General features: G+C 33.5%; 1 protein-coding gene across 1 annotated transcript; it reads right to left on the bottom strand.

Moving 5' to 3' along the window:
• Positions 1-344: 344 nt before the first annotated feature.
• On the bottom strand, positions 345-3656 carry LOC149534159 (uncharacterized). Its single transcript, XM_089805488.1, has 2 exons — positions 3276-3656; positions 345-2126 (listed from the first exon to the last, which is right to left on the bottom strand). The coding sequence occupies exons 1-2, from the start codon at positions 3442-3444 to the stop codon at positions 988-990; spliced, it is 1308 nt and encodes a 435-aa protein (XP_089661614.1). The 5' UTR covers positions 3445-3656; the 3' UTR covers positions 345-987.
• Between the last annotated feature and the right edge of the window lie 23971 nt (positions 3657-27627).

Raw genomic sequence — 27627 nt, 5'->3', positions numbered from 1 at the left:
TTGTCGATTATAAGAGAGACAATTTGTAGGTGATATCAAACTTCATCTTTTTAAATCTGTATATTTCACTACATGAGAATAAAGAAAAAATATTTTATCATTTAAAAAAAAAAAAATTAAAAAATCAAGATAAATATCTTTTTAACAAATAGAAATCTAAAAGAAAATGTTTACTTCTTCCTCCTTTGATTTTTCTGAAGATACATATGTTAATTTAAAAAAACAATTCCCATTAACGCAACGTACTTCTTTCTACAATTCTTGAACTGTGGATAAAATTTAGAATACCAATCCCACATCTCAATGTTAAATACATATAAGTAACTTGAGCCGCCGCGAAGTCATTGGTTTTGTCCACAGGACCGTCTTCTTTATTTATTGAAATCAAGAACAATTCTCTGATTAATTATTTGTGAAAAAGATGCTCATAGAATATATAGAGATTTTACTGTTTATACAGTCTGAGATCTACAAATTTCATAATTTATTGCTGCTGCAGCAAACATTATACAAATATCCGACTCCTTCAATGCCAGTAGAAAGCTGAGACTATTTACCATGTGATGCATATTTCGAGTACCCTGAAAATTTTAAGATTATGAAGAACATGAAGATTATGAAGAACCAGCAGTGGATGAGGCTACTAGAAGAGACTTGGTTTAAGGAGTATAAGGAGTGGGGTGAAAATGGAAGTAGAAGGTATTAAGATTATGTAGAACATTTAAGATTATGAAGAACTTCTAGTTATGAGGGTTTTGGAAGAAACTTGGCGAGGAGTAGAGTGAAAATGGAAATGGAAGTTATTAAGAAAAACAATTGAGATTATTAAGAATTTCTAGTATATGACGTTATTGGAAGAAATTTGGTTTAAAGGGTATAAAGGATTGGAGTGAAAAGGGAGGTGGAAGGTTAATTTTGTGTGGAGGGTATTGGAAGAAAGTTCGTTCAAGGGTATAACTAATGGTGTGAAAGTGGAGGTGGTCGGTATTAGTTATGGGTTTGAGGAGAAAATTGGGCAGGAGGTATTAATGGAGGCAGAGGGGGAAGTGGAACCAGTGGTGGTACTTCAATGGGTGGCAAAGGAGGGAGTGGAACAAGTGGTGGTACTTCGACAGGTGGCAAAGGAGGAAGTGGAACCAGTGGTGGTGTTTCTAATGGAATGGGAGGTAAAAGATCTTTAGAGGGTGCTTCAAATGGATCGGGAATGAGAGGTGGTGACTGAAATGAGTTTAGAAGGGAAGATTGGGCAGGAGGTATTAATGGTGGTACTTCGACTGGTGGCAAAGGAGGAAGTGGAACCAGTGGTGGTACTTCGACCGGTGGCAAAGGAGGGAGTGGAACCAGTGGCGGTACTTCAACTGGAGGCAGGGGAGGGAGTGGAACCAATGGTGGTGTTTCTAGTGGAACCAGTGGTGGTGGTTTTAATGGAATGGGAGGTAATAGATCCTTAGATGGATTGGGAATTAGAGATGGTGACTGAAGTGAGTTGGGAAGGGGATGTTGAGGAGGGGAAAGGAATGAGTTTTGATGCCGAGGAAGAAGTGGAGATGGTGGTGTTAGGGAAGGAAATGGTAATGGAGGGACATTGAGTGGAGGAAGTGGGGGTACTAGAGGAAGTGGGGGGACTAGAGGAAGTGGAGGAAGTTGGGGTACTAGAGGAAGTGGTGGAAGGGTGAGTGGAGGAAGTGGGGGGACTTTAGGAAGTGGTGGTAGGGATACAGGCAGTGAAGGAAAGATTGGTGTTAGCAACGGTGGCAACCCAGATACCTGAGAGGATTTTAATGAAGCCTTTAGGCCATATTTAGGATCATTAGCAATATCTTGAGAGCAAAAGGGAGGTGGAGATTGAGGCCTGTAGCTGAAGAAACCTGCAGAATATGTGTGGATATTACCCTGCTTTGACTTCAAAATGAATGAAGAGGAGTTGGCTATGGATACTAGCTTGCAAGGGTCTTTTTGCTCTTCATTTTGAAGCAAGGTTGCAGAGCATCTCTTTAGTTGTTTAGCTGAATGGAAGATGGATGGAACAAGCTCCACCTGGAACTGCCCATAATTGTTCGTCTTTGCTTCAGTCCGAAAATCAGCTGTCTGCTCATTGTTTCTGCATTCCAAAACAACTGAAGCACCTGGTTCACCCAATACCCAAACAAAATATTAGATCAGAGAGAGTCCCAAGTTTAAAATCAATGCGCCACAGCAAAAGGGTTTACCCAATACTTAAACAAAACATAAGATCACATAGAAACTCCCAAGTAAAAAAAATCTACTGATTTTGTGCCCGATAAATTAAAGTAAATTTGGGAAACCCTATTGAATCCAGAGCAACTCATGTAAGTAAAAAATGGTCAGAAAATTTGATTTAAGCATTAAAGGTAGTCTTCTTGATGAATTGTTCAATTATTTTATATTATGCATCTCTTGCTCACATGCACTCTGATGATGGATCACAGAGTGTGATCCATTGAACAATCTAAATCAGAAGCTACTAATTCAAAATTATAATATGAGTGTAGAGAACTGGTAACACTGATCGTTGAATGTCAAATTGATCCCAAAAACAATTGTTCAAAAACTTCTTCCCTCAAAACCTTAAATTTCATTTGTCTTCCCCTAACATTCACATACAGTTTTAGGAAATACCAAGGAATAACCTAAAAATGCAAAGAGAAAAACTTTCAAAATACTTCTTGAATTTCATAAATCTAGAAATTGATCTATTCATTTAAAGTAATCTTCTTCACGATGCATTATTGAATGCGATCCACGGCATTGATAAAGAACATAAACAATTGATTTGAGAAACAATTATTCAATAACTTCTTCCCTCACAACCTTAAATTCCATGTCTTCCACTGACATTCACAGAAAATCAACAAATGCAACCCAAAATGCAAAAAGAAAAGCCTTAGTCTCATTTCAGTCTTCAATAGTTCTCTCCGATGAGTCTTCCCTGGTGTAGATAATTCACACAGAAACATGAGGAAACCAAAGAAATGTAGTCCAAGAAAATGGCTTTACTAGGGATCTCAAAGAAAGGTTCTTAAAGAGTCTACGAGGGATGAAGTCTTGTTAAGTGTAAGACTCCGACATTGGAAAAGGATGAGGCCGGGGTTGTGCTATGGATGAATTTGGCGGAATGGATACCTCTTAGTCCTTGACTCTTAGCTAAAGAGGTTCAGCCATAAGACTCTACTCCCAGTAGCTAAAAATATTTTGAAAAGAACCTCATAAAGAAGACTTTACAAGCAAAGAAAATCCAATTTAACAAGTTATACCTGATATGAAGTAGCTATTTTTGGAGAACTGTTGCTTGAAACATGTATCACAAAACACAGTGCCCACAATCCTAACAGAAAACAAGTGCCCATCATCATCAAGTGCATCCGAGGCAGCAAAACAAGTGATTATGGCCAACAAAAGAGCTCCATGAATCTTGGAGCTCATGGTGGAAGCTGCTGAAGATTTCTTAGCAGAATAGGGGGTGAATTTTTCTCTATTTAACAACTCTGGCAGCTGGAGGCAGCTAATCACATTGTCTTATTATTTGCTCATTTTGTGCAAAACCTTTTGAAGTTGCTAGGCAAATGAGACGAAGGGGATAACTGTGAAAAGCCCATGTGTGCTCCTGGGCTTCTTTTGCTCCACCAACAAAACATACGGAAATAAAACCGACCTTTGCATTTGTATGCATGTGATTTCTGTCACAGAGATGCGTGATTCGTTTGGTTTACAATAATGTCGCCAGAATCATAATTAGTTTGTCAATATTATTAATTTAAGTAGTTAATTTCTTTCTGGTACATTACAAATGGAATTGTTTTGATGGTATACGAAGTGAATTAAGGTGCTCAAGTCTTGCAGACAAGATGTCACACTGGCGGGACAAAACAAGCCATCAATAGACTATTAACAGCGTAGCAATAGCATATATTGAAGTAGGAGTTCTCAACAAGACTGTAAATAGAGTAGAGAATTTACAGATGAAATTGTTTCAAAGACTAAATTCTTGAATTGTTAGTAAAGTTTTGTTTTTAAATAATGTGTATAAGTTAAAGTAAAACAATAGGTACTCTTTAATCCTTTATTCTTAGTTAAAGAGTTTTAGTCTACATGTTTGTCCTCTCATACTAGATCGTAAAAATAACTCTCTGAAGACCCTGCTGAATTGGCTTGCTGATGGATAACTGCAGCCTACCTTCCATAAAATTAAAATAACTAGCACTTGTTCCAGAAGGTGCAATGTATATCCCGATATAGTATATACTATACAGTTTCTTATATGTGACAAAAGAGGGGAAATCTTTTTTGTCCTTACCAAGTATCTTTGCAAGTGTGGGACAACTTACATTTGGATTCTTTGGTACCCTGAATTTTCATATAAGCATATCCTTGTTTTATTGTTTTCCAATTCAATGGTTGTATTGGAGACTTTCTACTTGTATCCATACAAGTGAACAGAATCATAGACATAATCAATCTATTTATCTTGAGATAATTACCTAAATTATGTTCCCGTCGTTTTCTTAATTCCATTTTTCTTTGCTGGGATTGTTAATTGTAGGTGCACTAAATAACATTTGAAACTTGGATGTTTGGCTATGTTGTGAGATAAGTAGGTGATACTATGTAAGAAACCCTAACTCACAACTCTATTATGAACTTAAGTAGTATAGTTAACTCTATAGATTTTTGCTTTAGATTAGTTGTTTCTGTTTATAGTAGTTTGTTGGTTAATAGTGTGGGTAGAATTATAGTGGTTAAGTTATTAGTTTTGTTTATGTTTAAGTGACGTTCTTGTTGTTTTCTGCTAGTGATGTACTGATTACGAGTCTTTTGGTTGTAAGGGCCGACCCCCTTGTTTTTGGTCGCTTTTAATTTAAAAAACAAACACAAAACATTAAAAAAAAAAAAAAAAAAACTAATCTTAACAAATATACTTTAAATCCAAAGAATTAACTAATATATACTTAATTGTATCTAAAGCTCTTCTAGATAGTTAAATAACATTATTAACAATTTAAAAATTAAAATCTAATTAACTAAATTAAATTCAACTAACATATAATGTGCAAAATAATTCTCTTGATATTTAGCTAACTTGACTTAGTTCGTGACCAAATAAAAATCAATTATAAATTGATTAAAAATTTTAAAGAATCAATGTTCTTTACTCTCTAAAAACTAAACTAATATGAAACTTCCTTTGGCATTAATTTACCAATCTCATATTTTAGGGCATCATTCTTGCATGGCAGATGCTCTGCACGTTTTGATGCACCGGAACAAAATGATTAACAATTTATACTTCATTTCATACACAAACAAACACAAGACATAAAAAAAAAAAAATCTTATCTTAACAAATTTACTTTAAATCTAAAGAATTAATTAATATATACTTAAATAACATTATTAACAATTTAAAAATTAAAATCTAATTAACTAATCTAATCTAATTACTTAAATTCAACTAACATATAATGTGCAAAATAATTCTGTTGATATTTAGCTAACTTGACTTAGTTCATGACCAAATAAAAATTAATTATAAATTGATTTAAGATTTTAAAAAAACAGTGAATATATTTTGAAGAATAGAAAAAATAACTTCCATTCTACGAATACCATTTTTAAGCTAATAGAACAAAATGATTCAAAGGAAATAAATGTAAGGGGGACTTAATATTAGATAAGCTAGTAAAAATATTTTTTTTATCTTTAATAATTCATATAAATATTCTTAAAACGGATTTATATTGAATTTTTCACATTTAAAAAGTTTGTTTCAAAAATTATCTATATAAAATATATTTTTCCCCATAATCACCTTAAGATTATCTCGGTTGGAATGTGACAAATCATCCGGTTTAATATTATTTTCCCTCTGAGGGCACTCAAAAATTTGAGACACCTACTTATCGAGCACCGTGAAACTATAAAGGAAAGCAAGCGTTTCTGTTTGCAATGATTTTTAATCATTTTCATAAATATCTGAGGGAAATAAATTTGGTGAAAGTATTGCCAAAAACAAGATTCTATTGAAAATGGATTATATTCAATACTACTCATAAACACAACAATCCTCATGTCCGAAATGTATCATTTTTTCAATGAGACATGTGTATTAGATTCAATCTAAAATAAATAAAATTATATTTCAAGCAAATCTCATCCTACTATGGTATTTTAAATGAAAAATAAAACCCTCCCCAAAAACAAAAAATTCAGTGAGAAAAAATATTTGAAATTGACATCAGTCTTCATCATTCTCGCAATTGAACACAAGAATAATAAAAATTGCATGCTCCATGTAGTTTCTCTACATCAAAAAGAAATCATATTGTTCTTTGGACATTCAAATTCTTCCCAACCATTGACAATTTTTTTTTACTTATTGTAATATTAATTGTTTTATTCACAAGTTTTCATTGTTGTTTTGGTATTTATTATTTTAATATTTGATCATATTCATACAATTTAAAATTGGTTCTAGTATCATAAAAGATAAAAAACATTCCACAATGTTGGTCCACACTCTATTAAATAAAAAAATGTCATTATCAAATAGGACAATGAATACAATAAAAATGAATAGAGTTAAAAAATGATTCAATCAATAGTACAATTATTATGAGTTCAATGATTTGTGTCAAATAGTAAAAATATTTGTTAATTATTTTTTAATAGAAAGACAAGTAAAGTAATTTTCATATTTTGATGTATTAGCGAATTCAGGGAATCTATTTTAGCTTTGTTCTTATTAGTTTATTGTTTTTTATTAAAAAGAAACTAACTAGGGTGTTGCCCCTTATAAACAATGCTCCAAGGCTAAATTGTTGGCTAATGAATGAGGACATAAACCATGGGGATGACAATATTGAACCCCAAGGAAAAAATACTATAACAAATCCTAGCTAGGGGAACTAAATTGTTGCTACAAGAGCATTGAGTAGTAGCATGCTTCTCATAACCCACCAACACTAGTGGGAACTACAAAAGCCATGCTTGTTAAGCATCTCTCTCTCTCTCTCTCTCTCTCTCTCTTCCCTATTGTTACTAACCTCCTCTTGTGACAATCTCACCTTCTTTTCTAGGTCTTTGATCTCATAGACTAGATTATTGCAACCATAATAGAAGGACCTAAAGCTCTTAGAATCTCCCTCCCCCCTTTATGTATGTGCACATTCTGGAAGTTGTCACATACAAGGGTATCAATCTTTGAATCTTGATTATCAATAGAATGCTACGAGATCCCTATCGGAGCCACTTTAAAGGTATGACCAAGTTAGGGTCCCAAGAAACTCCTTTCCCTCTCATAAATTGATTGTTGATCCACCCTTAGTTACACTTTTGTCATTGCAATCCTAGCAAACCTAATGTTAGGATTAACCACAGACAAAAATAATAGTTACATGCAAATATAACCAATATCAAAAAATAATAGATTGCATAGAAGAGAACACAAGACACCAAGTTTTAACGTGATCCACCCAATCCCTGGGCTATGGGTCAACAACAAGTCTAATATTATTATTATCCAGTGATTACAATCTACAATTCCTTACAACTCAATATCACCGCAAGAAGCTACAATATCACTATTCATTCTAAAATCCCTAACCCTAAGCCTTTTTATACAAGCTTTTTACCGCTTACAAAATTAGGGAAAGAATAAGTCATCCAATAGAAAATAGCAGTTGATGCCTTTTACAATATAAGGTCATGCACCTGGGGCATTGCCCCTTGATCCCATCTCGGGGGCACTGCCCCCAAACCCTCGTAGAAATAATTTGGGGAGAAATTGTGTCAAATAAACCTTCGAGTATGATTAGGCTCCACATCACAACACCTAATTCAATGAAATCTCCAAGGGTCCCCTTATTTTCCTCTCCTATAGGTCAGCACACACCACAATCCTAAAGTCAACACCATAACCCCAGTATTAGTATAACTTTTGTCACTTTTTGTATAATATTTCTATTGTGCCAATAGGAGTCTTGACCCTTGAAAAAGGTGAGGTCCCATGTATTCGCAATGGTCGTGACAATTTGAAAACCAGACATCGTGGGAGCACAAAGCCTTGATAATCAAGATAGTCTTCATAGCATCATTAAGGGGTCCTGGTCCTTCAAAATTAATAATAATAAAAATTTCAAAGGAACTCATCCATAAAGGGGTTAGAGTAAGGAGACTCATATAGTTTGAAATATATTGGATCCAAAGAGATCCCCTCAAATAGGTTAATGAGGAGAAAAAATATCGGTAAAATAGGCATTCACTATCCATGCAGATAATAAAAAAAAGTATGGCCCTCGTTGATGATGGAAGTAACAATTGGGTAGATGTTTTATGTTCCATAACATTGACAACCATATATCCTTCCTGAGAAACATGTTTAATTTTGAACCCTTTAAAACCAAGGAGAGGTTTTGTAATGCCTCCTACAATATTCAATAAAGACCAGTCAAGGTTAATTTTGTCATTCAGTACATTGACTATAAGGAGTGAGTCCTAATCCAAATGGATAGAGATAATTATATGTCCCAAAGAAATACCAAACCTTCATCTTTATTATTTTTGGCTTCATTAAAATTGCAAGTATAAGCTAAAACTGACATACCACAACTTGATCTAATTATTCCTCCAACCACTACCTTCTTCCCTTGAGATGCTCCAACCACCCTTGATGTGGAGCTTGGCAAAACATCTTCCTCCTTATTAGTTTTGAGTTATAAAACTTAGCATATTTATCTGGAAGCTCTCAATTCCTTTCAATCCTATCCTCAAATATAGAAGGTGGAGAGTGTAATAAGTTGGTTACAATGATCATAATGTTCTTCTTAGACCTCCTATAAAAGGAGTTGAAGACTTCCTTAGTCATGCAAACCCTATCCAAAAAAATTCTATTATTCTTTTCCTTCCACAAAACCTAAGCGAGATGCTAATGAATCTACTATTAGAGTAATTAGATATTTTCTAATTAACTCTAGTCTACTTAAGCTAAACTTTAGGCATATAATAATTAATTCTTTTATTAATCATTATGATGCAACCTATGTTAGACCTTTTTAGGGTTTTAATATTCTTTATAAGGACAATCTCTCTTTGTAATTAACCAATTCATTATTGATAATAACGATTCATCTTTCTTCTCATCAAGAATGTCTCATTTATAGATCTGGCGATTTCAGCCTTCCATAGCTTTTTGCTTCTCTCTTCCGTGACATGTGTTTGCATGCAGATGATTCTTGGGAGTTGTGGGGTTGATCTTTCATCAACTTCAACATCTACCTCCATATTTTAGAGGCTAAAGGATTATGAATGGGACCCTTCCATTATAGTAGGAGTTGTTTGACATTATTGAAGACCCATTATATCTCCAAGCTAGAAATAACACTTTGTCTCATTTTTTAGTATAATCATAGTGAATCAAGAGATTAGAATTTGATTCCTCAACCTAGGATATTATTATGCATCAAAATCCATCAAAAATACATTATTCTTAAGGATTGATTGAGGGTTCAAAACTTCTCTACTTTATACCAATCCTAAGGTTGAACATTCTCCATATGGGTGATATAAGTCAACTTATTAAAAAATTCCCAAAATGATTCCACTTCCACACAAATCTATCTTTGTAAGAAAAACAAGGGATTCTTTCATGTTGAATAGCCTTCTACAACTCATTGACATTAGTTCAAGTAGATATGGATGAGATTATTATCAGTTGGCAAGGTCTTTCTAGTACCTCTAGGTGATTAGCGAGTCAACCACCTTAACCCTAAACTTAGTTGAGGTCAAACGATCTAAATAAAAAATAGTTATGGGTTTTAAGGGGAAATTCCATTATACAAGGGCCATCCCATAATATAACAACTTTACCATCACTTAGGAGCCATTTCAATCCTATATGCAATTATTTTCCTCTAACAACATTGTTCCATATTTTAGACCCTAAGAGGAGGGTCAAGCTAAACATACTATCCATGATCATCTCATTATTCTTTTATTTTACACACAATCTTGCACCAGTCTTTATTGTGGATAGCCAACCTCTAATCATCTTCTAGTCATAGGGATCTATTCATGCATGTTATTCTCCTCAATCCCCCTCATCTTTTTGATTGGCATAAAACTTCCTAATTTACTAGATAAATTCTCTTCTTCTTCTTCTTCTCCATTCTACTCCATGGGAAGGAATCCTGAATAGACTTAATTTTTGAAGCCGTATTCCCATTGATTTTGAAAGTTGAGAGAAAGTAAATTAGAGTACCCTAAAGGATGGTAGCAAGGAGATGAGTTTTTCTAGTAGCTCTTAAAAGTTTACCTTTCCACCCTACCATCTTCCTTTGAAGGCACTTTAAATGACACCCTAGATGAATAAGAGAGCTCTTTAATAGTCATTGGAAATCCAAGATAAAACCTTGGGAAGGTAGCACACTACCGTCCAAAATCATACAAAAAATTCCTTTTGAGGTCTTTGTTAGTATTGAAAAAATATAGATTGATCTTCTCAATTTATCCACCGAGCTGATGAAGACATATACTTAACCACAAAAGAACCCTAAACCTTGGATTCAACAATTGAAGCCCTTCCAAAAAGGATGATATCATTGAGGAATTTCTAGATTACAATTGTTGGGATAGTGAAGGTATTTTTAACCCATTAAGATGCACCATTCTTAGTTAACTTTGAAAAAATCCTTCCCAAAACCTTAGCTAGGATAATGAATAAGTTAGGTGAGAGGGGGTAATATTTCCTCATTCCTCTTTTAGGTCCAAAGGGACTTCTAGGGAAGCCATTAATCATAACATAATAAAAGTCTGTTTCGATACAAAGTTTAATTATGTTCATAATTATGAGATTAAAATTATATTTGGAGAGGACTTTATACAAAATCCCATATAAATCTATCATAAGCCTTGTAGATATCTGATTTCAAGGTCATTTTAGGCCCTTTTCTCTCTTCCATCAAGAGACTAACCTCATGGATGGTGATCACCACATCCAAATTCCACTTACCTAGATCAAAGTCCAATTAGTTACTATTGATAATGGAACCTAGGAGAGGTTTCAACCTATTGACTAGGACATTGGAAATAAGTTAGAGATAATCCTTGGCTTTAAGAATTTTGGAATAAGGATAGTGTAGATGTGATTTGAAATTTTTAACAATTTACCCTTTATACTAAGGCAGTCCCTAACAGTCATCATGACATCATACTTGATGATGTTCCAATTATCCTATAAGAAGTTAAGGGGGGAAGCCATCTGGCCCAAGGACTTTGTAAGAATTCATTGAGAAAATAATAATTTTAAATTTCTTCTTATTTACATTAGTAAGAATGTGGTTTTTATCCTCATGCATAACCAATGCAGGTATGCATTGGATAATCTTGTATTCCACCTCTCTGCATATTCTTACCCACGTACTTATTGTTGAAAACAATTGGTTAATTGTGTATTGTCTTTGATGTTACACAAAATATATATCATTGCTAGTTAGTGTAAACCAAGCTCACTTGGGTGATGAAGACACTTTCCTATGTCTGCCGAGCATTCCAAAGTTTACCAAGTTCAGAAGATAGTGTCTACCGAGTTCACTCGGGCAACAAAGAAAAGTTTGCAGAAGATTGAGTGTTAACCAGGCTCACTCAATTAGTGAAAGAAATGTTGGATGAAATCACTATTAACCAAGCTCACTCAGTTACCAAAGGAACTTTGTGGAAATGCAGTGTTAACCGAGTTCACTTGGTTAACACAGGAAAATCATTTCTAAGTTAGTGTCTACCAAGTAGGATCAGCTAATGAAGGATTTTATTGTTTTGGCATATAGAGTTTAATTGATTTGTTTGTTGGTTCTAGACAACTGAGGAGATAAATATTAAGTGTTCTAAGTTGTATTCAAGCCAACTTGATAGTGTGCAAGATATAAATATAAGGTCAAGTTGAGGATTGAATGTGTGCAAGCAATAGAAGATTTGAAGATGATAGGAAGCAAATTAGAAGGATAAGAAGAATATCCTTGTTGAGTTGCAAAGATACATTCAATTAGAAAGGATCAAGTATGCAAACCAGAATTGGGATATGTAATAAACAATTCAGTTGCATTAGAAATTAGGTAATCTCATTGTTACTCTCTAGCCATTATAGCAGTGATAACAGAGTTGACTTAACAACTATTTGTAAATCCTCTAACAAGGTGACATTTCTAGAGTGAAGTGTCTAAAGAACTCTAACAATGCCACTCCTAAAAAGGTGATTAAATCCTCTAATAGGATCACACCTAACAGTGTGTTTTGTAACCTTTAACAGGGTTGGCTCCTAACCGAGCTCACTTCAGAAGAGTGAAAATTAGTAACTACTTGCAATTGGTGGTTTTTCCCAAATTGGTTTTCAACATTAAATATTGGTGTCACTTGTGTTCATGCTATTTCTTTTATGTGTATGCAACTAAGTTAAATAAGGCTAATCATGAAAAATATCTTAAGATTTTCTATTTTAGTGTTTGCCAAGTTATAACAATTACTCTTGTAAACTGAGTGCCTGTGTATTAATCGAGCATCAGTATTTTCAATGAAGTTTATGTTATGTATTGACATCTAAGGAATTTGGGATTTATTTTAGTGGTAACTAATTCACCCCTCCCCTCTTAATTATTCCTCCTCTATTTCCAACAATTGGTATTAGAGCTTTTTGGTGCTTGTAGAGAAAGGTTTCAAGGACCTAAGCTAAGATCAGGATCTCTTATAGGAAAGAGATTCCCAATCTGAATAAAGATAAATTCCAAGCATGGAAAGAACTTATGAATTTGCACTTGGTAACCATCAGTGATTCAGGTTTGAAATACCTGAAAAATTCTTACAAGGCTCCTATTGGAACATTGACTATAGAAGAGATTGTTGAAAAGAAAAATCATAACATCATGATGATTGAAATTGCATCAACTCTCAACTATGTTGAGTTTGATGAGGTCAAAGGCTATGCTACTACTCATGAATGTGGATCAAACCAAAGGATATCTATGGAGGTGATGATAATGTAAAAGAACCAAGGCAGAAAGCTTGAGAGGCTAGTTTGATCAAATATAAATGAGAGAGGATGAAAACATTGCAAGATATGTTGAGAGAATCAAAGCTAGTGTTAGTGCTATCAAAGACTCTAGAGGAACAATTCAAGATGTAATACTGGTAAGAAAGGTACTCAGAAGCCTTCTTTCTATTTATGCAATTAGCGTGACTACTATTCAAGAGATGAGATGTGATCCAAATAAAAAGATAACCTTGGATGCTTTTCTTGGAAGATTGACTACATTTGAACTAGATAACTATGATAATTACACTACTAGTTCTAAAAATCTTGAGTCTACATTTGAAGCCAAGGTATCACTCAAGAAGAAAGCTAAATGATCTAAAAGAAAAAAATTTGAAAGTGAAGAGGAAGATAGTTTTGACAGTGATCTTGAAGCCATTGATGCATTTCTTGCAAGGAGGTATCCCACAGGCAAAGGAATGTATAAAGGTAAAATCCCTTTAACATGTTTCTCTTGTGAAGAAGTTGGACACATTGGTACAAGATGTCCAAATAGAGAAGACAAAGATGAAAAGAAGCACAACAAGTACAAAGGCAAGAAGGATTTCAAGAACATCAAGGACTACAAGGACAAAGGTAAGAAATCTTTTTTTATGGCTAAAGATTTAGATAGTAGTGAAGATGATGAAATGATATATATTTCTATAAAAGATGAATTTGTTGATGAAGGAGACAAAACGACACTTATCTCTCATCTTAGCAAAAATGATACATGGATTATTGATAGTGGCTACTCACATCATATGACTGGTGACAAAAAAAGGTTTGAACATATGGAACATTATGATGGTGGAAGTGTGAGGTTTGGAAACAATGAACCATGCTACATAAAGAGAAAAGTTTGTATCTCACTAACCAATGAACTTAGATGTGATAATGCTTATTGGGTTGAAGGACTAAAGCATAATCTACCAACTGTGGCACAACTGAATAATATTGGATTCAAGGTATAATTCATGAATGATAAGGCCAAGCTATTGGATGGAAAAGAAAATCTAGTTGGGTATGGAAAACAAACAAAAGGTAACCTATTCTATCTAGTTCTCAGGGAAAGTTCATGTTTTGTTTCTCAAGAAGAAGAAAGCTAGTTGTGGAATAAAAGGTTATGTCATGTGAACTTTGATAGTCTAATCAAGATAGGCAAGAATAAAAGAGTAAGAGGTATTCCTAGTTTGAGGAAACCTGATATAGGGCTATGCAAAAATTGTCAAATTGGTAAGATGGGAAAGACAAGTTTGAAAAGCAAGGATATCATTCTAAAGAAGCCTTGGAGCTAGTTCATACAGACTTATGTGGACCTAGTCGAATAGAGAGCTATCGTGGAGATAAGTATTTTATTCTTTTCATTGATGATTTTTCTAGAATGATCATTGTAATGTATCTAAAAGAAAAGTTTGAAGAATTTCAAAATTTTAAGTGGTATCTGGAAAGAGTAGCGAAAGAAACTAGAATGAAGTTGATGTGTTTGAGATCAGAAAGATATGGTGAATTAATTTCCAATGAGTTTAATAAATTATGCATTGAAAGAGGAATTAAAAGACAAGTATCAGCCCCTAGTGCACCACAACAGAATAGTATAGCTGAAAGAAGGAACAGATTTATCATGGATTGTGCAAGAAATTTAATGATAGAAAAGAGTGTTGTAATCAAATAATGGAAGATATCAATTAGTACTGTAGTGCATACCTTGAATAGAGTACATTTGAAGAAAGATTCAAATAAAACTCCTTATAAACTATGGTATGGCTAAAAATCTAATGTAAGTTAGTTGAAAGTATTTGGTAGCAAATGTTATATCTTGAAGGAATCTAGGAAAGGTAAATTTGAGGTCAAAGGTGATGAACACATATTCCTAGGATACTCATACAAAATAAAAGGATACAAATGTTTGAATTTGTTAACTCATTAGATCATAGAAAGTGCACATGTAAGAATTTATGAGTTTGCAGAAAAGAGTGAAGAACAAAGCAACAAAGAACCTGAGGACTACAAAAAGTTTGTACATTGCCAAATCAAATTGGAACTTAGTAGACTTCACTTCTTGAATCCCTAAAATATCCAAAAACTATTCAGTTGTAACCAGTGTAACCTGAGTCTTAGTCTGAAGGACCTGAGTTGCAATCAAAAGCTATTGAGCCATTGCTAGAGAAAATTGAGTTTGATGGACTCGAGTCACAAACAATGGGACCCAAGCTTGATACAAAAGATCATGGCGAGGTTAGTGAAACAAATTCCAAATCCAAAGTACCTATGTTAGAAATTTATTCCAAAATACACCATGCACCTAATTAGATCATTGGAGACAAGTTAGATGGAATAATGACATGAAGCAAATTGAAAGGCACATGTTTTCTTACTGAATTTAAACCTAGATCAGTGAAAGATGCTTTGGATAATGAAATTTGGAGTAAAGCTATGAATAAAGAAATAGAATAGATAGAGAGGAATAAGACTTGGAATATTTTTCCTAGACCCAAGGATAAAAATTTAATTGGCACAAAGTGGGTTTTTAGAAATAAGTTGAATGAAGATGGAGAAGTTTCCAAAAACAAATCAAGGTTAGTATGCAAAGGTTATTTTCAAGAAGAAGATATTGATTATGGTGAAACTTTTGCTCTTGTTGTTGGATTAGAAGGCATTATAAATTTAATTTATTATGCTGCACATAAAGGATTTAAAGTTTATCAAATGGATGTAAAATTTGCATTTGTGATTGGAATTCTTGAAGAGGAAGTTTACATAGAGAAACTTGAAGGTTTTGTGGATCCTAGCATAAAGGATATGGTTTGTAAACTACACAAGGAATTATATGAAATCAAGCAAGCTCCCAGAGCTTGGTATGAAAGAATTCATAACTACTTGATAAAAATTGGTTTTCAAAGAACAAATGATAACAATAGCCTGTATGTTAATGAAGGACTAGACAAGAAAATCAGATTGGCTAAAATCTTTGTGGATGACATTTTATTTACAAGAAATAATGATTTATGAAAGGCAATTTATAGAAGAGATGAGTAAACAATTTGAGATGTCTATGTTTGGAGAGATAAAATTATTTGTTGGATTACAAATCCAACATAAGAAAGATGGTATCTTTATTACTCAACCCAAATATATCAAGGAGATACTAAGGAAGTTTGGAATGGAAGATTCAAGACCAGTTGGAACACCTGTGTCTACTAGACATAAGCTTTCCAAAAATGATGATTCCAAAGAGGTAGATCAAACCACATACATATCAATGATTAGAAAATTGCAATATATAGTGCACACAAGGCCTGATATTGCATTAGTAGTTGGTATGGTGGCAAGATTCTCAACAAATCCCAAAGAAAATCACATGATGGAAATTAAGAGAATCATGATGTATCTGAATGGTACTGAAGACTATGGATTATGGTACAAGAAAGGAGGCAATCTAGACTTGAAAGCCTTCACAAATGTTGATTGGGTAGGAAGTGTTGATGATAGGAAGAGCACCAGTGGTGGAGCATTCTTTCTTGGTAAAAGGTTAGTGCCTTGGACAAGCAAGAAACAAAAGTATATTTCTTAATCTACAACAAAGGTAGAATATGTGGCAGCAGTAGTTAATTATTCCAATGTTGTTTGGTTCAAGCAATTGTTGGAAGGCATGAAGATAGAAATCAAGGATCCAGTGGTTATATTCTATGATAACACTAGTGCAATTAATATATCAAAGAATCTTGTGATGCATACCAAAACCAAACACATTTCTTTAAATATCATTTTAAAATAAAATTGGTACAAGATAAAGATGTAAGATTGGAATATGTAAATACTAAAGAACAAATTGCAGACATATTCACTAAGCCATTACCTAAGGATGCATTTTTGTATCTAAGAGGTAAGTTAGGGGACATTCCCCTATCTAAAGCTCACTAAATGAAGTTTAGTTGTGCATCAACTAGAGCATGTTGAAGATCAACCAGTTGATGTAGTATTGAAAAGGACACATTGCATATGAATCAGTACATGACGTACACTAATTTTCTCTGAATATTGCGTTTGGTGTGAGATGTCAAAGAGGGAGAGTTTTCTGTCATATCTTAGAAATTTTGTTTGAAGATATCAAAGAGGGAGAACTTGGTCTGATATCATAAAGGGAGAGTTTGCTATCAAAACAAGATGTTGAAGATAGAGTTTTGTTGAAGGTAGAGGGAGTTCACACTAATAGAGGGAGTGCTCATGCATGAGAATCAAAATGAAACTAAGGATATGTTTCTTACTTTATTCTTTCTGCACAAATCTCACTATATTATGACATGTTGTGTTGCCATAAATTACAAAAAGGGAGATTGTTGAAAACAATTAGTTAATTGTGTATTATCTTTGATGTTACACAAAATGTCATTTCATTTCTAGTCAATGTAAGCCAAGCTCATTCAAGAAATGAATACAATTTCTTGTGTCTACTGAGTATTCCAAACTTTACCAAGTTTAGAAGATAGTGTCTACTGAGTTCACTTAGGTGACAAAGAAAAGTTCACAGAAGATTGAGTGTTAACCAAGCTCACTCGGTTAATGAAAAAAATGTTGAATGGAACCATTGTTAACTAAAATCACTTGGTTGCCAAATGAACTTTATGGAAATGTAGTATTAATCGAGTTCACTTGGTTAACAAAAAAAAATCATTTCTAAGTTAGTGTCTATCGAGTAGGGTCACCTAATAAAGGATTTTCTTATTTTGGCATATTGAGTTCAATTGATTTATTTTTTGGTTCTAGCCAATTGAGGAGATGAATATTAAGAATTCTTAGTTGTATTCAAGCCGACTTGATAATGTGTAAGATATAAATATAGTTCAAGTAGATATGGATGAGATTGTCATCAATTGGTAAGGTCTTTCTAGTACCTCTAGGTGATTAGAGAGTCAACCACCTTAACCCTAAACTTAGTTGAGGCCAAACCATCTATGAAAAAAATAGTTAGGGATTTTAAGAGGCAATTCCATGATCCAAGGGCCATCCCATAATCTAATAGCCATACTATCACTCATGAGCCATTTCAATCCTATATGCAATTATTTTCCTCTAACAAAATTATTCCATATTTTAGACCCTAAGAGGAGGGTCAAGCTAAACATACTATCCACGATCATCTCATTATTCTTTTATTTTACACACAATCTTGCACCAGTCTACATTGTGGATAACCAACCTCTAAATCATCTTCTAGCTATTAGGGATCTATTCATGCATGTTATTATGCACAATCCCAATCCCACTCATCTTTTTGGTTGGCATAAAACTTCCTAATTTACTAGATAAATTCTCTTATTCTTCTTCTTTTCCATTCCACTCCATGGGAAGGATTTCTAAATAGACTTGATTTTTGAAGCCATATTCTCATTGATTTTGAAAGTTGAGAGAAAGTAAATTAGAGTACCCTAAAGGATGGTAGCAAGGAGATGAAGTTTTCTAGTAGCTCTTAAAAGTTTACCTTTCCACCCTACCATTTTCCTTTGAAGGCACTTTAAATGGCACCCTAGATGAAGAAGAGAGCTCTTTAATAGTCATTGGAAATCTAAGATAAACACTTGGGAATGTAACACACTACCTCCCAAAATCCTACAAAATATATTCCTTTTGAGGTCTTTGTTAGTATTGAAAAATAATAGATTGATCTTCTAAATTTATCTGCTGACTTCATGAAGACATATACTTAACCAAAAGAGAACCCTAAGCCTTGGATTCAACAAATGATGCCCTTCCAAAAAGGATGATATCATTGAGAAATTTCTAGATTACCATTGTTGGGATAGTGAAGGTATTTTTAACCCATTAAGTTGCACCATTCTCAATTAACTTTGAAAAAATCCTTCCCAAAACCTTAGCTAAGATAATGAATAAGTTAGGCAAGCGAGGGTCACCTTGCCTCATTCCCATTTCAAGTCCAAAGGGAATTCTATGGAAGCCATTACTCATAACATAATAAAAGACCGTTTTGATACAAAGTTTAATTGTGTTCATAATTATGAGATTAAAACTATATTTGGAGAGGACTTTATAAAAAATCCCATCTAATTCAATCATAAGCCTTGTAGATATCTAATTTCAAGGTCATTTTAGGCATTTTTTTCTCTTCCATTAGGAGAATAACCTCATGGATGGTGATCACCACATCCAAATTCAACTTACCTAGATCAAAGCCCAATTAGTTACTATTGATAATGGAACCTAGGAGAGGTTTCAACCTATTGACTAGGACATTGGAAATAAGTTAGAGATAATCCTTGGCTTTAAGAATTTTGGAATAAGGATAGTGTAAACATGATTTGAATTTTTTAACAATTTACCCTTTATCCTAAGGCAGTCCCTAATAGTCATCATGGCATCATACTTGATGATGTTCCAATTATCCTATAAGAAGTCAAGTGTGGAAACCATCTGACCCAAGGACTGAAATAATTCATTGAGAAAATAGCAATTTTAAATTTTGTCTTAGTTACCTTAGTAAGAATGTGGTTGTTATCCTTATGTATAACCAATGAAGGTATGCATTATATAATCTTGTATTCCACCTCTCTATATATTCTTACCCTTGTACTTATTGTTGAAAATAATTGGTTAATTATGTATTGTCTTTGATGTTACAAAAAATATCATATCATTGCCAGTTAGTGTAAACCAAGCTCACTTGGGTGATGAAGACAGTTTCCTATCTCTGTTGATCATTCTAGAGTTTACCAAGTTCAGAAGATAGTGTCTACCGAGTCCACCTAGGTGACAAAGAAAATTTCACAAAAGATTGAGTGTTAATTGAGCTCACTTAGTTACCAAAGGAACTTTTTGGAAATATAGTGTTAATCGAGTTCACTTGGTTAACATAGGAAAATCATTTTTGAGTTAGTGTCTACCGAGCAAGGTCAGCTAATGAAGGATTTTCTTGTTTTGACATATTGAGTTCAATTGATTTGTTTATTGGTTCTTATAGACCAAGGAGATGAATATTAAGTGTTCTAAATTGTATTCAAGCCAAATTGATAATGTATAAGATATAAATATAAGGTCAAGTTGAGGATTGAATGTGTGCAAGTAATAAAAGATTTAAAGATGCTTAGAGGAAATGAATTAGAAGGATAACCAAAATATCCTTATTGAACTACAAAGATACATTGGATCATAAATGATCAAGTATACAAGCCAAAATTGAGATATGTAATAAACAATTTAGTTGCATTAGAAATTAGGTAATCTCATTGTTACTCTCTAACCATTATAGTAGTGACAATAGAGTTGGCTTAACAACTATTTGTAAATCCTCTAACAAGGTGGTATTTCTAGAGTGAAGTGTCTAAAGACCACTAACAAGGCCACTTCTAATAGGGTGATTAAATCCTCTAACAGGGTCACACCTAACAGTGTGTTTTGTAACCTTTAACAGGGTTGGTTACTAACAATGCTCACTTCAAAAGAGTGAAAATCAGTAACTAGTTGCAATTGGTGGTTTTTTCCAAATTGGGTTTCCACATTAAATATTAGTGTCACTTGTGTTCATGATATTTCTTTTATGTGTATGCAACTAAGTTAAATAAGGTTAATCATAGAAAATATCTTAAGATTTTCTATTTCAGTGTTTGCCAAATTACAACATTTACTAGTGTAAACCGAGTGCTTGTGTATTAACCAAACATTAGTATTTTCAATGAAGTTTATGTTATGTATTGATATCTAAGGGATTTGGATTTATTTTAGTAGTAACTAATTCACCCCTCCCCTCTCAGTTACTCCTATATTTCCAACAATTGATATCAGAGCTTTTTAGTGCTTGTAGAGAAAGGTTTCAAGGAGCTAAGCTAAAGGTTAGGATCTCTTATAGGAGAGAAATTTCCATGGTGAATAAAGATAACTTCTAGGAATGGCAGGAACTTATGAAGTTGCATTTGGAAACCATCAGTGGTTCAAGTTTGAAATACTTGGAAAATGATTACAAGGCTCCTACTAGAACATTGACTGTAGAAGATATTTCTGAAATGAAAAATCATAACATCATGATGATTGACATTGCATTAGCTCTCAACTATGCTAAGTTTGATGAGATCAGAGGATGTACTATTTCTCATGAAATGTAGACCAAACTGAAGGATATTTATGGAGGTGATTTTAACATAAAAATGAGCCAAGGCAGAAAGCTTGAGAGGCTAGTTTGATCAAATGAAAATGAGAGAGGATGAAAACATTGCAAAATATGTTGGGAGAATCAAAGCCAGTGTCAGTGCTATCAAATCCTCTAGAGGAACAATTGAAGATGTAATAGTGGTAGCAAAGTACTTTGAACCCTTCTTCCTATTTATGCAATCAGAGTGTCTACTATTCAAGACATGATATGTGATCCAAATAACAAGATATCCTTGGAGGATCTAGTTGGAAGATTGACTACATTCAAACTAGATAACTATGATAATTATACTCCTAGTTCTAGCAATCTTGAGTCTACATTTGAAGCCAAGGTATCACTCAGGAAGAAAGTTAAAAGATCTAAAAGCTAAAAATCTGAAAGTGAAGAGGAAGATAGTTTTGGTAGTGATTTTGAAGCCATTGAAGCATTGCTTGCAAGAAGGTATCCCAAAGGTAAAGGAAAATATTATGGTAAAATTCCTTTAATCTATTTCTCTTGTGAAGGAGTTGGACACATTGTTGCAAGATGTCCAAATAAAGAAGACAAAGATGAAATGAAGCACAACAAGTACAAAGGCAAGAAGGATTTTGAGAATGTCATGGACTTCAAGGAAAAAGGTAAGCAATCTTGTTTTATGGCTAAAGATTCAGATAGTAGTGAAGATGATGAAATGATATATATTGCTATAAAAGATGAATCTAATAATGAAGGACATAAAATGACACTAATCTCTCATGTTAGCAAAAATGATACATGGATTATTGATAGTGGCTTCTCACATCATATGATTCGTGACAAAATAAAGTTTGCATATATGGATCATTATGATGGTGGAAGTGTGAGGTTTGGAAACAATGAACCATGCTACATAAATGGAAAAGGTTGTGTCTTACTAACCAATGAACTTAGATGTGATAATGCTTATTGGGTTGAAGGATTAATGCATAATCTACTAAGTGTGGCACAATTTAATAAGATTGGATTCAAGGTATAATTCATGAATGGGAAGGCCAAACTGCTGGATGGAAAAGAAAATCTAGTTGGGTATGGCAAATAAACAAAAGGTAACCTATTCTATCTAGATCTCAGTGAAAGTTCATTATTCTAGAATAATGACTGTAATGTATCTAAAAGAAAAGTCTGAAGCATTTCAAAAATTTAGGTGGTATTTTGAAATTGTAGCAAAAGAAAATGGAAAGAAGCTAAAGTGTTTGAGATTAGAAAGATGTGGTGAATTCATTTCCAATGAGTTCAATAAATTTTGCATTGAAAGAGGAATTAAAAGTCAAAGTATCAACCCCTGGTACACCACAATAGAATGGTATAGCTAAAACAAGGAACAAATCCATCATGGATTGTGCAAGAACTTTAACGATAGAAAAGAGTGTTGCAATCAAATACTGGAAGGAAGAAATTAGTACTATAGTGCACACCTTGAATATAATACAATTGATGAAAGAATCAAATCAAACTCTTTATGAACTATGGTATGGCTAAAATCCTAATGTAAGTTACTTTAAAGTATTTGGTAGAAAATGTTACATTTTGAAGGAATCTAGGAAAGGTAAATTTGATGTCAAAGGTGATGAAGGCATATTCCTAGGATACTCCTGTAGAAGCAAAACATACAAATGTTTGAATTTTTCAACTCATAAGATTATAGAAAGTGCACATGTAAGAATTGATGAGTTTAAAGAAAATAGTGAAAAAGAAGGAAATAAAGAACCTAAGGATTACATAAAGTTTGTCTACTATGAACTTGATACATTGCCAAATTAAATTGGAAGTCAGCTAACTTCACCTCCCGAGTCCCCAAAATATCTAAAAACTATTGAATTATAACTAGTGCAACCTGAGTCATAGTCTAAAGGACTTGATTCATAGTCAGAAGCTACCGAGTTGTTGCTAGAGCAAGTTGAGTCTAATGGACCCGAGTCACGGACAATGGGACCCAAGCTTGATATAAAAGATCATGGTGAGGTTAGTGAAACAAATTCCAAATCCAAAGTACCTGTGTTAGCAAGATATGTTAGAAGGCACCATGTACTTGATCAGACCATTGGAGACAAGTTCGATGGAACAATGACAAGAAGAAAATTGGAAGGTACATGTTTGCTTGGTGAATTTGAACCTAGATTAGTAAAAGATGCTTTGGATAATGAAAGTTGAATTGAAGCTATGAATGAAGAAATAGAACATATAGAGAGGAATAAGAATTGGAATCTTGTTCCAACCCAAGGATAAAAATATAATTGGCACAAAGTGGGTTTTTAGAAATAAGTTGAATGAGGATGGAGAAGTTTCTAGGAACAAAGCAAGGTTGGTATGCAAAGGTTATTCTCAAGAAGAAGGTACTGATTATGGTGAAATTTTTTCTCCTATTACTAGATTAGAAGCTGTTAGAACTTTACTTTCTTTTCCTGCACATAAAGGATTCAAAGTTTATCAAATGGATGTAAAATCTACATTCTTAAAGAGGAAGTTTACATAGAACAACCTGAAGGTTTTGTGGATCCTAGCAAAAAGGATATGGTCTGTAAAGTGCACAAGGAATTATATGGAATCAAGCAAGATCCTAAAGCTTGGTATGAAAGAATTCAGAACTACTTGATAAAGATTAGTTTTCAAAGAACAAATGATAACAACAGCCTGTTTATCAAAGAAGGACCATACAAAAAAATTGTATTGGCTGAAATCTTTTTAGATGCTTCTTTATTTATAGGATATGATGATTTATGCAAGGTATTTTTAGAAGAGATGAGTAAAGAATTTGAAATGTTTATGTTTGGAGAGTTACAATTCTTTGTTGTATTGCAGATCCAACAGAAGAAAGATGGTATCTATATTACTCAATTCAAATATATCAAGGAGGTACTAAAGAAGTTTGGAATGGAAGATTCAAGACCATTTGGAATACCTATGTCTACTAGACATAAAATTTCCAAAAATGATGATTTGGAAGAGGTAGATCAAACCACATACAGATCAATGATTGGAAAATCGCAATATGTAGTGCACTCAAGGCCTAATATTGCATTAGTAGTTGGCATGGTGGCAAGATTCTTAAAAAATTTCAAAGAAAATCACATGATGGAAATCAAGAGAATCATGAGGTATCTGAAAGTCACTAAGACTATGAATTATGGTACAAGAAAGGAGGCAATTAGGATTTGAAAGCCTTCACAGATGCTGATTGGTTAGGATGTGTTGGTGACAGGAAGAACACTAGTGGTGGAGCATTCTTCCATGGTAAAAGACTATTGTCTTGGACAAAAAATAAGCATAATTATATTTCTCAATCTACAACAGAGGTAAAATATGTGGCAACAGTACTTAATTGTTCCAATGTTATTTGGTTCAAGCAACTGTTGGTAGGTATGAAGATAGAAATCAAGGATCTAGTGGTTATATTTTGTGATAACACTAGTGCAATTAATATATCAAAGAATCCTATGATGCATACCAAAACCAAGCTCATTTCTATAATATATCATTTTTAAAGAAAATTGGTACAAGATAAAGAGGTAAGATTGGAATATGTGAATACTAAAGAAAAAATTGCAAACAAATTTACTAAGCCATTACCTAAGGATGTATTTTTGTATCTAAGAGGTAAGTTAGGGGTCATTTCCCTATCTAAAGCTCACTAAATGATGTTTAGTGATGCATCAACCAGAGCATGTTGAAGATCAACCAATTAATGTAGTATTGAAAAGGGTACATTGCATATGAATGAATACATGAGGTACACTAATATTCTCTGAATATTGTCTTTGGCATGAGATGTCAAAGAGGTAGATTTTTCTATCATATCTTAGAAATTTTGGTTGAAGATATCAAAGAGGGAGAACTTGGTCCAATATCATAAAGGGAGAGTTTGCTATCAAAAGAAGATGTTGAAGACAGAGTTTTGCTGAAGATAGAGGGAGTTCACATTGATAGAGGGAGTTCTCATGGATGAGAATCAAAATGAAACTAAGGATATGTTTCTTACTTTATTCTTTCTCTAAAAATATCATTATATTATGACATGGTGTGTTTCCATCGATGCCAAAGAGGGAGATTGTTGAAAATAATTGGTTACTTGTGTATTGTCTTTGATGTTACACAAAATGTCATATCATTGCTAGTCAATCTAAACCAAGATCACTTGGGCGATGAAGATAGTTTCTTGTGTATGCCAAGCATTCTAGATTTTTCCAAGTTTAGAAGACAATTTCTACCAAGTTCACTCGGGTGAGAAATAAAAGTTCATAGAAGATTGAGTGTTAGCCGGGCTCACTCGGTTAATGAAAGAAATGTTGGATGGAACTAGTTTTAACTAAGCTCACTCAATTACCAAAGGAACTTTGTGGAAATGTAATGTTAACTGAGTTCACTTGGTTAACATAAGAAAATCATACATGAGTTAGTGTCTATTGCGTAGGGTTAGCTAGTGAAGGATTTTCTTGTTTTGGCATATTGTATTCAATTGATTTGTTTGTTGGTTCCAGCTGACTGAGGAGATGAATATTAAGAATTTTAAATTGTATTCAAGCCGACTTGACAATGTGTAAGATATAAATATAAGATCAAGTTGAGGATTGAATGTGTGCTAGTAATAAAATATTTGAAGATGCTTAGAGGAAGTGAATTAGAAGGATAAGTAGAATATCCTTATTGAGCTACAAAGATACATTTAATCAGAAAGGATCAAGTATGCAAAAGCTAGAATTGAGATTTGTAATCAACAATTCAGTTGCATTAGAAATCAAGTCATCTCATTGTTACTCTCTAATCATTGTAGCAGTGATCTAAATTTCTTAACTGAGTTGTATTAAAAGCTATTTGTAAATACTCTAACAAGGTGACATTTCTAGAGTGAAGTGTCTAAAGACCTCTAACAAGGCCACTCCTAATAGGGTGATTAAATCCTCTAACAAGGTATAACCTAATAGTGTGTATGTAACCTCTAATTGTAGTGCCTACCCCCAGTTTGCATTTATGTTATCATTGCCGAACTCTTTTAGGCCAGTTTTATGTTTGATGATTAATAACATTTTCTAGAGATTATTAGATATTATTTCAGATTCAGTTGATATATGATGAGATTACTTGGTACTCTATACTTCATGTATGCATGATGATTATTTAGTGATTTTAGTTATTGATGATGATTAGTTAGATGGATTATTATGTGTGTTCTTATGGATACTTACACCATACTTCATGTGTATGGTGTGCATGTTTGTTTTCTTTATGTATGGCATTTTTTATGTGGTTAAGGAAGGGAGTCATAGTCACCTACAAGTCAAGATCTACATGATGTACCACTTCCTACCATTGCCTATTTAGCTTAGTATATATTATGTTTGTACATGCATGGATTTTATACAAGCTGTAGGTACTAGGTATTGACTTCCTTGAATTTTTTGGATGAGCATACCCTATCACATTATCTCAATGGTAAGAGAGGGTAGATAAATTCTTAAGTCCAAATTCCAAACCTTTAAGCTGTTTGTCCTAGATAACTAGGACAAGTATATGAGTTGAGTACCCTTCGAATGCATTAAATGATGTTAATTTGTGATTATAACCCTTTAGTTTGATCTTGAATGTGTTTTGCTATGATGGGTTTTCATATTTTATTTTATGAGTCTTTGTATGTTCTCGCCCATGCCTCGAGTGCTAGTACAAACTAGGATGGGAGTAGAGAGAATGCTTGGTTGCAACCTTGCATCTGTAGTATGCCTTGTCAGAATGAAACAATACTAGTAGCCACATAGGGATCACTAGCGGGTCAAGATCCTGAGAGATTCCCAAGGTAACCCTAGCGTGATTCATGCAATGACACTTGACCACTTACATAGTAGGTTTCCTACGTGTCTTATGTGCCTCTGGGTATAGATGTCAATCTATCTTGGAACCCTTGAGTTAGAATGCTTTTACAGATTTCCTAGACTTAGAGAGTGCTTTTTATATTTGGTTTGATATCCTTGTTTAAGACTTGAGACTATCTCCTTAGAGCGGTGGGAGTGGGCCATTTAGATTCCATGCGATTGGGTGGTAGTGCTTTTTCACTCTTACCATTGAGATCCATCTATTGCTACCATGGCTGGAGTTTCCTTGTCTGCATTTCCTTTCATTCTATCTTTGTATCATTATAATGGATGGTTATATCTTGTGATTGATTTTTATATCTTTTATGATGGATGGTTTCATTTATGGTATTGCACTTGTATCATGGATCTGAGGAGGATGATGTATTTCTAGTTTTAAACATGTATATTCTTTTAGCCTTTCATACCTTGTGACATGTACAATGGATGATTGAGCATTCCAAATTTTATTACCAAGTGGTAATCAGAACAAATGCATATTATTTAAATGGACATTGAACTTTTAATTATTCTTT

Source organism: Cupressus sempervirens, chromosome 10 (assembly GCF_028749045.1).
Source record: "Cupressus sempervirens isolate cs-2001-9-10 chromosome 10, ASM2874904v1, whole genome shotgun sequence".
NCBI classification, from domain to species: Eukaryota; Viridiplantae; Streptophyta; class Pinopsida; order Cupressales; family Cupressaceae; genus Cupressus; species Cupressus sempervirens.
Note: the sequence above shows the minus strand (reverse complement) of the source record. Positions and strands in the feature narration are given on the sequence as shown.

What these genes read in the sequence shown, in the direction of transcription:
- LOC149534159 (XM_089805488.1), bottom strand. Translation starts at nt 3,444, where the DNA reads ATGAGCTCCAAGATTCATGGAGCTCTTTTGTTGGCCATAATCACTTGT. An exon ending in AAATAGCTACTTCATATCAG is followed by an intron (nt 2,127 to 3,275) that starts GTATAACTTGTT and finishes TGGGTGAACCAG; the next exon opens with GTGCTTCAGTTGTTTTGGAA.